At 43.0% G+C, this 13,858-nt stretch overlaps 1 protein-coding gene across 1 annotated transcript in view; it reads right to left on the reverse strand.

Annotated features, from left to right (window-relative positions):
* LOC106893720 (junctophilin-1-like) overlaps nucleotides 1-13,858 on the reverse strand; it is a 63,473-nt gene that overhangs the window by 10,106 nt on the left and 39,509 nt on the right. Inside the window, exon 2 of the mRNA XM_014951904.1 lies at nucleotides 142-260. Within this exon, the coding sequence (XP_014807390.1) occupies nucleotides 142-260 (119 nt within the window). The remainder of the gene's footprint in view (nucleotides 1-141; nucleotides 261-13,858) is intronic.

Consider the following 13,858-nt stretch of genomic DNA (forward strand, 5'->3'; position numbering starts at 1 on the left):
GGGTTTAATATTTTTCCTAGAACTTTTTTTTTTTTTTTTTTTTTTTTTTTTTTTTTTTTTTTTTTTTTTTAAAAAAAAAAAAAAAAAAAAAAAAAAAAGAGGAAAAGAAAACCCACAAACCCCCCCACAATGTTTCATTACCTGGTTGGTAGAAATTTGGTGAAAGTTCTCTGGCAACTGCTCTGGCGATATCACATTCCTGGCGAGCTGCCTGAGCGGCCTGATCCGCAGCGTCAGCTTTAGCTCTTGCGTGTGCAGTTCTGTAGGGGGCAGAAAAAGGGTTATAATGCAAGAGGAGCCTTTGACGGGTCTCATCAAGAACGTGAGAGTGAAAAAATTCTGTCCTCCACTTTCATCCACCCCCCTGTACAGCGCGCTCTTGGAACTGCAAATCGAGGTGTTTCTGAATCTCAGCTCTTCAGTCCCACAGAATCACAGAATAATATGGGGTTGGAAGGGACCTCTGGAGATCATCTCCTCCAACCCCCTGCCAGAGTAGGGTCAGGTCCCACAGGAACGTGTCCAGGTGGGGTTTGAATGTCTCCAGGGAAGGAGACTCCACCACCTCTCTGGGCAGCCTCTTCCAGGGCTCTGCCACCCTCACAGGAAAGAAGCTCCTCTTCATGTCCACATGGAACTTATGTGCCCATTTCCTCTAGTCCTGCTCAACCTCATATCACGTTTACTTGTAGGTACACAATTTACAGCCCAGGCTTGCTAAATCAAACAAAAAAAAAAGTACCAGATCAAAACTGGGGATTATAATTTTAATACACGTCACCAGAATGTGCCCAGAAAGTCAGACAGAGCCACACCACACCAACTCCTAATGACAGGTCTGTGAGACCAGGACACAGTGTCCAAGGGGCCTGTGGAATGCCATCACAACCCAAAGCTAATGCTCACTGCTGGGTGCCACAGAAAATGTTGCGAAGGGCAAAACTGAGGTATGTTGGTCCAAAAAACCTGAGATATGTATTCACAGAGTCACAGAATCACAGAATGGCAGGGGTTGGAAGGGACCTCTGGAGATCATCTCCTCCAACCCCTGCCGGAGAAGGTCTACCCAGAGCAGGTCCCACAGGAACATGTCCAGGTGGGTTTGAATGTCTCCAGAGAAGGAGACTCCACCACCTCTCTGGGCAGCCTCTGCCAGGGCTCTGCCACCCTCACAGGAAAGAAGTTCCTCCTCATGTTTAGATGGAACTTCCCATGTTCCAGTTTGTGCCAGTGAGGACTTGACAGTTTTAAATTCTTGTAACTCACTGAATTTCAAATCCAGAACAACGTCACTTTTTTCTGAAGTTTGGACAACAGTTTGGAATCCTTTCGTAAAGCAATTTGCCCTCTGCTTCCACTTTTTTCCTTCGGCTATTTCTTAAAAAGCCTCAAGAACAGCTTGTGCAAGTGCCTGCGATTCCGGACTGTGTAAAGTGATCCTTGTGTTCCTGCGGGATTGCATCACCCCGTGTCCCATCTCCCCCCCCCAACCCCGGCCCCCACTTCAGCTTTTAAACAGTCATCTGTTTAAAAATTCCTGATGGCAGTGATCTCTCCCTGCCTCTCCAGCATCAGCTCGTAGCCTGGAGCTATGAAACGCCTCATCGGAACAGAGGGGAAGCTAAACATGGCAAACGGGCAGAGCTTTTTGGATCCTCTAGAGATATTAATAACATTTCTAAAGCAGATACATGAAATTCCATGATCTCAGGAATTTCCTCATAGCATTCTAGGAGAAAACTGACACTTCAGTAAGAAAAAAATTAGTGAAGAGGACAACAGCAGCAGCAACCTTTATCCCACGTGCCTGGTGATGCTAATCAACAGCAATCAAATAACCGAAAACTTTTCAACAACTTCGCTGCAAAAATTTGGGTTTATTCGCAAGGAAGAAAGGAGAGCTCCAGGTGTTTTAGGTGAAGCAAGAATTAAACGTTTAGCATTAACCACAACGAGCACGGAGAGATTAACAGTGTGGCAGACTTTGCATTTCTAAAAAGCTGTTTAATCCCGTAGGGTACCAGTACAAACACAGACATGAAAAACCCACAGAGACGGTTTCGTCTGTGGTGCCTGGAGAAGATTTATTTAAGTTACATCCTCCCTAAAACGTGTGCGGGGATAAATGCTGAATGTTATTTCAAAGCTTAGCCTGTCATCGTTCACTGGAGAAATATCAGCTCGTGCTGCCTTCCCACCGGTCCCTCTGGGTCCCGGAGAAAAAAAAGAGATAATGAGCAAATAAAGCAGTAACACCTTCCACTGGGGCTCAGGATGGGGGACAGAAACTGTTAATCAAACCAAACACACCGTATAATCCCATATGTGCTCCCTGCAGCCCATGAATGGCTGGATGGTATGTGCTTGCCTAGTAACAGTCATCAAACCCGCTCTTTCTCTATAATCATTATTTTCAATTAGATGAGCTATTCTTAGCTCCTGCATAATTATGTCGATGTAGCATAAACTTAATGAAGCAATCCCAGCGCTGGGACATTGTTTTGTGAGACAATAATGTAGTCTGCCCATAGATAAACGAGACACTGAGCATCCTCTTGTGATGACAGAACAACCAGACAGTATTTTTATATCCCCATATACAAATAGTCTAATATTATTGCCACCGATACAACAGGCATTTTAAAAGCTAATGTACTAAATGACCAGCACTGGGAAAACATGCTGTCAGGGTGGTAGAGTTATTGATTGATGCCTGTGAATTTTCTGTATTATTATATCCAAGAAGAAAATCATAGAATCATGGAATGGTTTGGGTTGGAAAGCATCTTCAAGATCACCCAGTTCCACCCCCCTGCCAGTAACACCTTCCACTGGGGCTCAGGATGGGGGACAGAAACTGTTAATCAAACCAAACACACCGTATAATCCCATATGTGCTCCCTGCAGCCCATGAATGGCTGGATGGTATGTGCTTGCCTAGTAACAGTCATCAAACCCGCTCTTTCTCTATAATCATTATTTTCAATTAGATGAGCTATTCTTAGCTCCTGCATAATTATGTCGATGTAGCATAAACTTAATGAAGCAATCCCAGCGCTGGGACATTGTTTTGTGAGACAATAATGTAGTCTGCCCATAGATAAACGAGACACTGAGCATCCTCTTGTGATGACAGAACAACCAGACAGTATTTTTATATCCCCATATACAAATAGTCTAATATTATTGCCACCGATACAACAGGCATTTTAAAAGCTAATGTACTAAATGACCAGCACTGGGAAAACATGCTGTCAGGGTGGTAGAGTTATTGATTGATGCCTGTGAATTTTCTGTATTATTATATCCAAGAAGAAAATCATAGAATCATGGAATGGTTTGGGTTGGAAAGCATCTTCAAGATCACCCAGTTCCACCCCCCTGCCCTGGGCAGGGACACCTCCCACCAGACCAGGTTGCTCCAAGCCCCATCCAGCCTGGCCTTCAACCCCTCCAGGGATGGGGCAGCCACAGCTTCTCTGGGCAACCTGGGCCAGGCTCTCACCACCCTCACAGCAAAGAATTTCAGGGACTAAGGAGAAATACACGAGTTTTGAGTGATGCTGTTTATAAGGGAGAGCTCTCAAAGCAGGGGAGTCCCACTGAAACAGAATCCATTTGCTCCATTTATGAATTTGGGAAAGCCTTTTTTCACCTTTTTTTTCCTGGAGTAATTTTCTCTTGGTAAAATGTCAATTTCCATTTATTATCAGTAATTATTCGTGGAAATTTAAGCCTACGATATACCAGCTCAAAATGACCCACATTTCAATGACCACCATCTTCTTGAGTATTGTTGTTGAGCATTTTTTTCCACATCTCTTTTTACATCTTTTCCCACAACGAGAGATTTTTATAAGAACTTTTGGAAGAGAAAACTCAAAAGACCATCTCCTTTCCTCTCCCAGAGCCAAGGAAAAGACTGGCGTAGGCTTTGCATGCTCTGGGATGGGTTGATCTGAAGTTTCAGCAGCAAATTAGGAACTAGGCAGGGAAGTGGGCAGCGATCCACAGATGGCAAAGTTGGATGGGAAAATACTGAGTGACCTGCTCTAAAATGATGCATTTAGTTGCTAACCCACAGCAAAGGGCCTTTAATGGTTTTTCGTTTGGGTGAAAAATTGTGTAAAAATTCATTCTCAGCAACTGCAACACATAATGGTAACTTTTGAACCGTGTTTTCACCTGTGTATCCAGTTGAAGGTCTCACCCTGCCATTAATATTCCATGTGAAGCCTCAAACGTGCCCTTGAAAGCTTTCAAACCAACACAGAATTAATGTACCAAAACCAAAACCTATTCATATTGCCAGAAACAATCTCCCACTGAACTAACGAGCCCACAGTGCCACTGTTAGACCTTTCATTTGGACCTTTATCAGGGTGGGATTTTGAAAGAAGCCCAAGCTTTCTAGACTTTGAGACAACTGATACCACTACCCATACCTTTCTTTTCTGTATTTGGTTGGGTAGATAAATGGATATATCACTTGAGCTACACTCAAGAGATGACAAGCCTGCCCTTCCAGCAACACCACAACCAGATTCCTACCTCCTTGTGTCTGAAAACATAACTCCTCGGATGAGGAGCATCAAGGGCTGAAGAGCTTAAACAAAATTATCTATCTTTCTGCAGCACCGATGCTCGTATCTAACGCCATGTGTCTGGAACGCATTATGTAATGTTTATTTAAATTTAAGCCCCATTTAGAACCGTCCATTACCCTCCAGATTATTTTGTACATCCACAGTATCCTTCGATGCACTCGTAATGCTGCCTCATTCAGAGCCAACTAAAAATGTAAGCGACATATGTTTACTTCGTTTCATTTTTCAGCTTTTATTAAACACAGTGATTCCAGCATAAAGCTTTCCAGGAGCTTGCTCTCTATTTCTTAAAATGATACAAATAGTTTTCCATTATCTATCTGCCAAATGTATGAAACTCAATTATGTTCCTATCAAATTATCCTAAATTAATAATCTTAACAATGTTACTTATTAACAGATTTCCGTATTATCGAAAAAAATCAGTAAAGGCTAAAATGAAATCAAGCGATCAGAGATATATTTAATTAATGATTAATACTATATTACTATATAAAATATATAGTAATATATCTAATTAAATAATTAATAATCAGGTTTCTCAGAGCAACACTACGTATTGTGGGCTACTGCCTATGCCATCCTTTTTGACACTGGAATTCTGTAAAAAACAATCCCATCTTCCTAAATTCTAAAATTCAGTGATTTTTTCCTAGAAAGGAAAGAATATTCTGTTGGGGTTTTTTTTCCAGGTGTGAAACTTTCTAACATTTTTACGTTTTCTTTCTATCTGTTGGAGGTTCAATTCTGCAAAACCCAGCTCTGATAGCCCCAGAGATCAACAGTGTCTCCAGGAAAAGAGGAGCTAGCGAGGAAAAGAAAAACTTTAAGGAATGATTCTTTGGCAGTTTAATTTGCTCCTTGTCCCCATTTCACTTCCATATTGCTCTGATATTATGCATTAGTAATGAATGCTAGATAATTATCGAGCATCTATGCATTTTTTAATACCACAAGTGAGAGGCTGGCATTTATCAAGTGTGCTCATTGTCATCCTCAGCCTCTTTCGGTGATAATACTGGGTGAAAAACAATATTCTGCTGTGGCAGGACTGAAAACACACATGCACAATGATGCAGAGCTACCCAAGAGCTCTTGGCTTCATTGCTCTCAGCAACTCATTGCTGTAATATAGAATCATAGAATGGTTTGGGTCAGAAGGGACCTTAAAGAACATCTGCGCGGTGATAATACCAGGTGAAAACCAATATTCTGCTGTGGCAGGACTGAAAACACACATGCACAATGATTCAGAGCTACCCAAGAGCTCTTGGCTTCATTGCTCTCAGCAACTCATTGCTGTAATATAGAATCATAGAATGGTTTGGGTCAGAAGGGACCTTAAAGAACATCTGGTTCCAACCCCCTGCCCTGGGCAGGGACAATACATACCTGGGAAGTGAGGGCAGATTGCTGAAAACCAGCAAAAAATAGGAGTCAACCTCCTTTGTGCTTTGGTAGATTTTGGTTTCAACCAACCTTTCCTTCCTCATGAACTGCCTTCCCTCAGGAACAGGACTACCGTGGTGCTACCAGTGAAGTCTCCTGCAGTGGAGCACGATCTACACGCTGCTGGCACACAGACCCCTATCACCTTACCTAAGGGATTTTGTTTCTGAAAACTCCTCCTTCCCAGCCTAAATCCATTTCTCAGGGTTTTTTTTTTTCCCCCAGTCCTACCTCACTAGAAGAACAGGGGAAAAAAAAAGATTAATCTTTCGTTAACAACTCCTGAAAAACCGAGGAAATTCCTTATTGTTGGCCAACCTGACTTTAATACTTGAAAAAAATAACCTGGGGGTGATGCCTGGTTGGCCAGATGTCAGCCTTGGGCATAAATAACCCCATAAATAAACTGGGTCTATATCCATAAAGAAGTACAGGCTACCAGTATATAGTGCCAGACATCACGCTTGAAATGATGATTTTGCCAAACACTTCATACACACGTGAAGATTACGAGTCCAGTCCTCTACCTTATCTAGGTTGCCTTAATTTAACATATTTGGATTGTTTTCAAGGTTTCTGATTTTGTACCCTAGGGCAACCTAATTAAACAACAGCATAAATTACATGGACTTAATAAGGCACATCAAAATGGATGAAAAGCTAACTCTCAGGCTCTGAAGTTTCACGCAGAAGTCGTGAAAGAAAAGGGTTGATATGTGAATTTTACCACAGGAATTGAGTTCTGCTCCAGAGTTCATAGAATCACAGAATTGTCTGGGTTGGCAGGGACCTTTAAGATCATTGAGTCCAACCATCAACCTGACTCTGATAAAAACCATCACTAAATCATGTCACCGAGTTGTTTAATATTTTACAATGTCTCAATACAAGTTAAAACATACTATGTTAGATTTGGAAGAGTACACAATTTGTGGGTTCCTAAGACCCCCAAAAGGACAGTTTACTGTAACCTAAAGTTCAGTGATAACAACTCCAAACCCCACTGCATTTAACGGTCCTGAAACAGAAAACTGGGAAAGAAAACATCTAGCCAGTAGGAGACTGTCATGGAAAGCAGCATAAAAGCATTATGAGATCCTGCTGGACCCACATGCTGTGGCCAAAGGAAGGTTCCTGTGCTCTTTGTACACGTAGAGAGGAAAATTGAGTATACACAGGAATTTGTTCTTACTGTACAACATAATCCAGAACCCACAAACCCACTAATGGAACGACGCCCGGCTCATCTCAAGAAGGAAAAAGAAATGGCAGGACCACAGAATAACTGAGGTTGTGAAAAAACAAGCTTTTTAACTTAAACTTCTCGAGCCTCGTATCTCATCCCTATTGAAGAACCACCAGGAAGCCACTTATCCTGGTGCACACAGGGATATCTGACAGCAGAAAATAGAGAAGACAAGCATTTCAGGTAAAGACATACCTGGCTGCCCAATGATGAGAAGCTGAATTTGGGCACAGTCGGTCTTGAAATGCTTTGGGTATATTTTACAGAGAAAAAAAGGGATCTTTCCAAGTCTTTAAAATGGTATTAGGCAGTGTACTAAAAGTACTCTTTAATCCAGTTTCTGAGAAAAAAGTGACTTGGTCTTTTGTTTACAGGAAGTGAGATTAGATGATTTCGGGACTGTTTACATGAGGTATTTCAGACATCTGACATGAGTGCTCCAATCATCCTGTTGGAGGCACCCCTCTTACTCCATTAAAAACAAGAAATTTGAACTATTTACAGTTTGGTCCTCTGACCTGTGTGGATGTCGGACTCCTGCAGTGGTCAGCATGAACATGCTCTGCTGTGCCCACAAATGGATGAATACTCTGATGGCAAACACCAATCTCTCTGTTTGTTGAGGAATCAGACACCTTAGAATCGTAGAATCATAGAATTGCCTGGGTTGGAAGGGACCTTTCAGATCATCAAGTCCAACCATCAACCCAACACTGACCAAACCCATCACTAACCCATGTCTCTAAGCACTATGGCTGCCCGGCTTTGAAATCCCTCCAGGGATGGTGACTCCACCACTGCCCTGGGCAGCCCATTCCAATGTGCAATAACCCTTTCCGTGTCAAAATTGTCCCTTATCTCCAATCTGACCCTCCCCTGGTGCAACTTGAGGCCGTTTCCTCTTGTCCCATGGCCTGTTCCTTGGGAGAAGAGACCGACCCCCCCTGGCTACCCCCTCCTTTCAGGGAGTTGGAGAGAGCGAGAAGGTCTCCCCTCAGCCTCCTTTTCTCCAGGCTGAACACCCCCAGCTCCCTCAGCCTCTCCTCACAAGACTTGTGCTCCAGACCCCTCACCAGCTCCATTGCCCTTCTCTGGACCCACTCCAGCACCAAAATGTCCTTCATGTGGTGACAAATCTCGGCCTTTTTATGCCAAGATTTAGATCCCGTTGGCCTTCTCCTTTAGACCTCTATGGTCCACATCGATAAAACCAGAACCACTCAGTGACTCAGGGGCACTGAGGTACATGTTTCTGTCGTGCGTGTGTACTCAGAAGTTCACAAAAATTTTTGAGGAATGAAGGATAGCATCCCAGAAAAGAAGATATTTCTGCAAATTCACTTTTCACAATTGAGATAAATGGTTCAATTTCCCTAGTCTATCAGACCCTCTCTCTTGCTCACCTGTTTGGAAAAGATGCACATGCAGATGTCAGAATTTAAAAAAAAAAAAAAAGTGCTTTTAAATTGATGTCAAGCATCCCTAGAGAGGCTGCATTTTCATGGTACTCTCCCTAACCTGGGCATCCCACCATAACCTGTGCCCACCAGATAATCTGCCCTGAATCATGGAGCTGGCTCTTCCTGTGATGTATTCAATTTTATCCATCGGGAGCTTGAATTAATGAAGTTTGCTTTCGTATCAATTGTACTTGACCCTATCACTGGCCCAGAAATCTTGAAGATGGCAGAATCTTCAATTTCAGCAAGATAAGCAGCATCATTTCAAGTGTAAAGCGAGTTTTTCCCGTGGGCAAACTTACACTGTAGGCAAAATACACTTCTGTGTACTCTGCTCAGAGGGTTTTTTCCACATTTTTGCCCAGGGTGATTCATTACCAGTATCTTTGCATGTCACTAACTGCCAAGTAAATCGAGAGAAAAGTATAAATCTTGATGTGCATTTGCCTATCTTACTTTATAGGATATCCTATATCCTATCCTACTTTGTAGGATATCCTATATCCTATTCTACTTTATAGACTATACTATAATATATTTTATATTTTAATATATTTTATTACCAAGCCTCCTTATCTTCTAGTTCCCTGTCCCCATCATGTTAATTCCTGCAGACAGGAGTTTTTTTTTGAAAGGGGTAAAGGAATATCTGCAAATCATTTGCTGTTTCTGATCGCTGTAGCCAATTATATTGGTTGACTGAAGAGAACTCCCGAATCTAGCTGGAAGCATAAAAAAAATAGATGCACATTTGAGCTTCAGCTGCTCTTGAGTGAAGAAAAAAAAAGGAGATAAATATGTTTTTCTTCCCTTCATCACAAAATATGAGCTTCAAGGAAAACAAACCCCATGTAATAATTCCACTTAGAAAACTTTTGGAAGCTGTATTAATTGTCAAAATTATTCAGGAACGCAATGTCAAATGTCATCCATGACAACATCTGTACTTCTTAATCTCTCCTCTACACAGAGCTGATGTGGTATTTTAAGGATAAGATTTTCTTAAATTTTAGGGCAATGTCCACTGATACTTCAGCAAAGAATATGAGCATGCAAAGAATATCAAAGTATTTGTAGATCAAAATATATAATATAAAACCATTATCTGATGTCTCTTCACATCATAAAATAGAAAACTTGCAACACACTGGTTGCAGGAAAATTATATCACAGGATTTTACAGGAAAAATGTGAAAAAATATTTAAAATACTGTGGTTTTTCCTGGCTTCAAAAAACGTAAGATAAACTCCCCAATCACAAATACTTCTCAGAGTACGCTTCAGGCTTTGCCTAAGTGACTTTGGCAGCCTGTAACTTATTAGATTATAGTTCTAGCATCTGAATCCAAAGACTTCATTACTTGTGCTTGATGGAGGAAAATAGTATATACTAAGAAAAAAGTCACAACTACAGGCTTAGTGGCTTGAGGCTTATATGCCTTTCCCTCTTCCAAAAGCTGTAGTGCGCACACATTTATTTCTGCCTAATAATAATAATAATGATGATAATAATAATACAGAATTAAAACCTTCATAACCAATGAGAACAGAAAGGATACATTGACCATGGAATCAAGTTTTAATTTATAACAGTTTTGGGGAGGCTTGAAAAACTATCTAGAACGTAATGGCAAACAAAATAATTCTTTATGAGATGTAATAGTACAATTTACACATTTATAACTAAAAACAGTATGTGGTGTAATTAAGCTTGTAATAAGTTTGTTAAATGACAAAGATGTTGATGAGTTCAAATAATCTGTGGCATTAATAAGGTTTTTTTAACGGTCCTTTTAATATCTTTGGGCATTAAAATCTAGTGGGGAAACAAAACTGCAGTATTTTCATCCTTTTAAAGGCATTAACTGTATGTGTTCAAATTTAATCTTTGTGTCCTCAGCAGCCTGACAGCCCCAGCAGAATTGGGCTTATCTCTCTTCGCATGGTTCATTTCTGCTCCCCCATCAGGTGCCAGACATCTAGAAAAACAGTATTGATAGAAAAACGTCCAGAAAACCATTCTGGGATTAATTCTTCCACTTTCAGTTACAAATGCTCTGATGTGTTTAAAGGTAACCAGTAAAAAAAACCTCATGGGAATACCCGAACAGCAGAAAACACTGATGTATCTGAACAGTTAAATGAGCAAAAGCTCTGCCAAAAAAAAAAGAGTGCTGAGGCGCAGGGGTGGCCATGGGTGATGGGACTTTCCTCCAGGCTGGCGGGTATCAATCAAGCTCCTGGCATTATACATTAAACATCAAGGGGCCAAACAGCATCAACAAGCCAAGGGAAAAGATCCTTCCCTCTGCAAACATGCAATTCCTCTTAACCCAAGAGCACCGCAGGTTGAGAAGATCGTCCTCACATTTCAGACAGGGAGCAGGTGACAGCCATTTCACGCGTTTTGTCATCTCCAGCGTGAAGGGAATGCAAAACCTTGTGTGAGAACCCATAATCTTCTCTCATATACATACCCTCTCTCAAAACATATTTGTATTTATTTACCCTCTGTAGCTACCTACAGTGCTGCCAACGGCACACAATGTGAATAAACAACCAGCGTGTCCTGTCAGCTACCAGAAAATCTGAGAAACCAGGAGGGTCACTCTCGGCTGGTTCCCATCGGGCAGATCATCTTGCCTCGACACCCCAAAGGCTTTTGTGGCTGAAAGACAGTTCACAGAAGCCTCTTTATTCCTGCTCAGAGCGGTCCTTTGTTCGGCTGAAGTCATGCAGATCTGCCCGGGAAGGTCAGGGATTCCTGGTTCTAATCTCAGACATTTAGCAGTAACCACTTGTGAGAGCAACAACGTGCTGCAGACTTCGCAGAACCACAGAATCACAGAATCTTCACAGTTGGAAGGTACCTTTGAGATCATCAAGTCCCAACCTACAGACCAGTTAGTCTCACCTCTGTCCCTGGAACAAAACAAAAAACAATAAAAACCCACACCCCACACAGACACAACCCAACAATCTCAGGCACTAGAGCATGCCCTGACGTGCCACGTCTACACGTTTCTTAAATACCTCCGGGATGGTGACTCCACCACCTCCCTGGGCAGGCTGTTCCAGTGCCTGACCACCCTCTCAGGAAAGTAATTATTCCTAATATCTGATCTAAACCTCCCCTGCCCCAACTTGAGACCATTTCCTCTGGTCCTATCGTTATTCCCTTGGGAGAAATGGCCAACCCCCACCTCTCTACACCCTCCTTTCAGGTAGTTGTAGAGGGCAATGAGGTCCCCCCTCAGCCTCCTCTTCTCCAATACAGACAAGCCCAGTTCCCTCAGCCTCTCCTCGTATGACTTGTTCTCTAGACCCCTCACCAGCTTGGTGGCTCTCCTCTGGACACACTCCAGCAGCTCAATGTCCTTCTTGTAGTGAGGGGCCCAGAACTGAACCCAGCACTTGAGGTGAGGCCTCCTCAGTGCCCAGTACAGAGGCACAATGACTTCCCTACTCCTGCTGGCCACACTATTCCTGATCCAGGCCAGGATGGTGTTTGGCCTTCTTGGCCACCTGGGCACACTGCTGGCAAGGTGTGCCAGAAGACCCCACTTCATGAGGTCTGCTGTTCTGAGACCCTCCGAGCAGAGCTGGTCAAGGTCTGGTTGCTCCTTTCTTTCCCATGCCACAGTCTGTGTCCGGAGCTCTGACATCCTCTCCCCAGCCTCTTCCAGAAACCAAGCATTTTCTGAGTCACTAAAAGCAGATTTTTAGTGTAAATACTGCTGCCTGCCACAAAGGGGGAAGTTGAGTCCTAAAATAATCAAATCCTAGTATCTTGTTGGCTTCTCTTCACACAAACACAGATTTACCAGACTTTCCAGACCTATCTAAAGGTTGATGGGTTTTACTGATGCTCACGATTGTGACACCGGAGTAGCTGGTATGACAACAATCTCCTATTAGGCAATACTGTGCCCTCCCCCCCCAGAAAAAGAGCTGTTCCTACTAAAGCCCAGTCTTGACCTGCTGCCCTGATAGGCAATTCATGAACCTCAAAAATTACTCTCCCAGTAAAGTATCTTAAATGAGTTACCTTCCAGTTGCAGATCTCTTACGAGTATTGGGTCACCTTTGGCAAAACAGGACCATCACAGCTCACCAGAATCATAGAATCACAGAATTGTCTAGGTTGGAAGGGATGCTTAAGATCATCTAGTTCAACTGTCAGCCTAACCAAGATGCACTGGATCTGCCCTACTTGCCTTGAACGATGGTGCTGCACATGTGGAAGTGCTCTCCAGAAGCACTGGGCGTTACTACACACACACCCAACAAAGTTCTACACTTTTCATGCCTTCAGTAAATAACACCACATGAGTAACGGCTGTCACTACAGCAATCCATGTAGCTGGTGGCCAGTGGTAACTGCTCGGGTCTGAACACCAGCAAGTGACAGGAAAATATTTTTTATCTGCTATTCTTCTTGAGGACGTTGAAGGAACCCCACCATATCAATGGCAGGGAAACGGCTGATAAATCCTGGGAAAGGCAGTGTCCTGGAATAAGCCTGGGGGCTGGATGAGTTATCTTAGAATCATAAAATGATTTGGGTTGGAAGGGACCTTAAAGATCACCCACTTCCAACCCCCTGCCCTGGGCAGGGACACCTCCCACCAGACCAGGTTGCTCCAAGCCCCATCCAGCCTGGCCTTGAACCCCTCCAGGGATGGGGCAGCCACAGCTTCTCTGGGCAACCTGGGCCAGGGTCTCACCACCCTCACAGCAAAGAATTTCTTCCTGAGATCTCATCTCAATCTTCCCTCTTTCAGTTTAAAACCCTTTCCCCTCATCCTATGGCTCCCCTCCCTGATCAAGAGTCCTTCCCCATCTCTCCTGGAGCCCCTTTAGGGACTGGCAGGACCTCTATGGTGTCCCTGGAGCCTTCTCTTCTCCAGGCTGAACAACCCCAACAAAGATTTATCTTGTCAGTTTGAGCACCATGATCCTTACTAGGTTCATAGAGATCCACCTTCACCTGAATATGGACCTTATTTTATGAATCCCCTGGGAAAACATGAAGGTCAGCACCAGGGAAGGACTCAGTTGCCTCAGTGCTTTTCCCGAGGCCTTCATTGCTGGGG

This window comes from Calidris pugnax, unplaced genomic scaffold (genome assembly GCF_001431845.1).
Source record: "Calidris pugnax isolate Ruff unplaced genomic scaffold, ASM143184v1 scaffold61, whole genome shotgun sequence".
Classification (NCBI taxonomy): domain Eukaryota; kingdom Metazoa; phylum Chordata; class Aves; order Charadriiformes; family Scolopacidae; genus Calidris; species Calidris pugnax.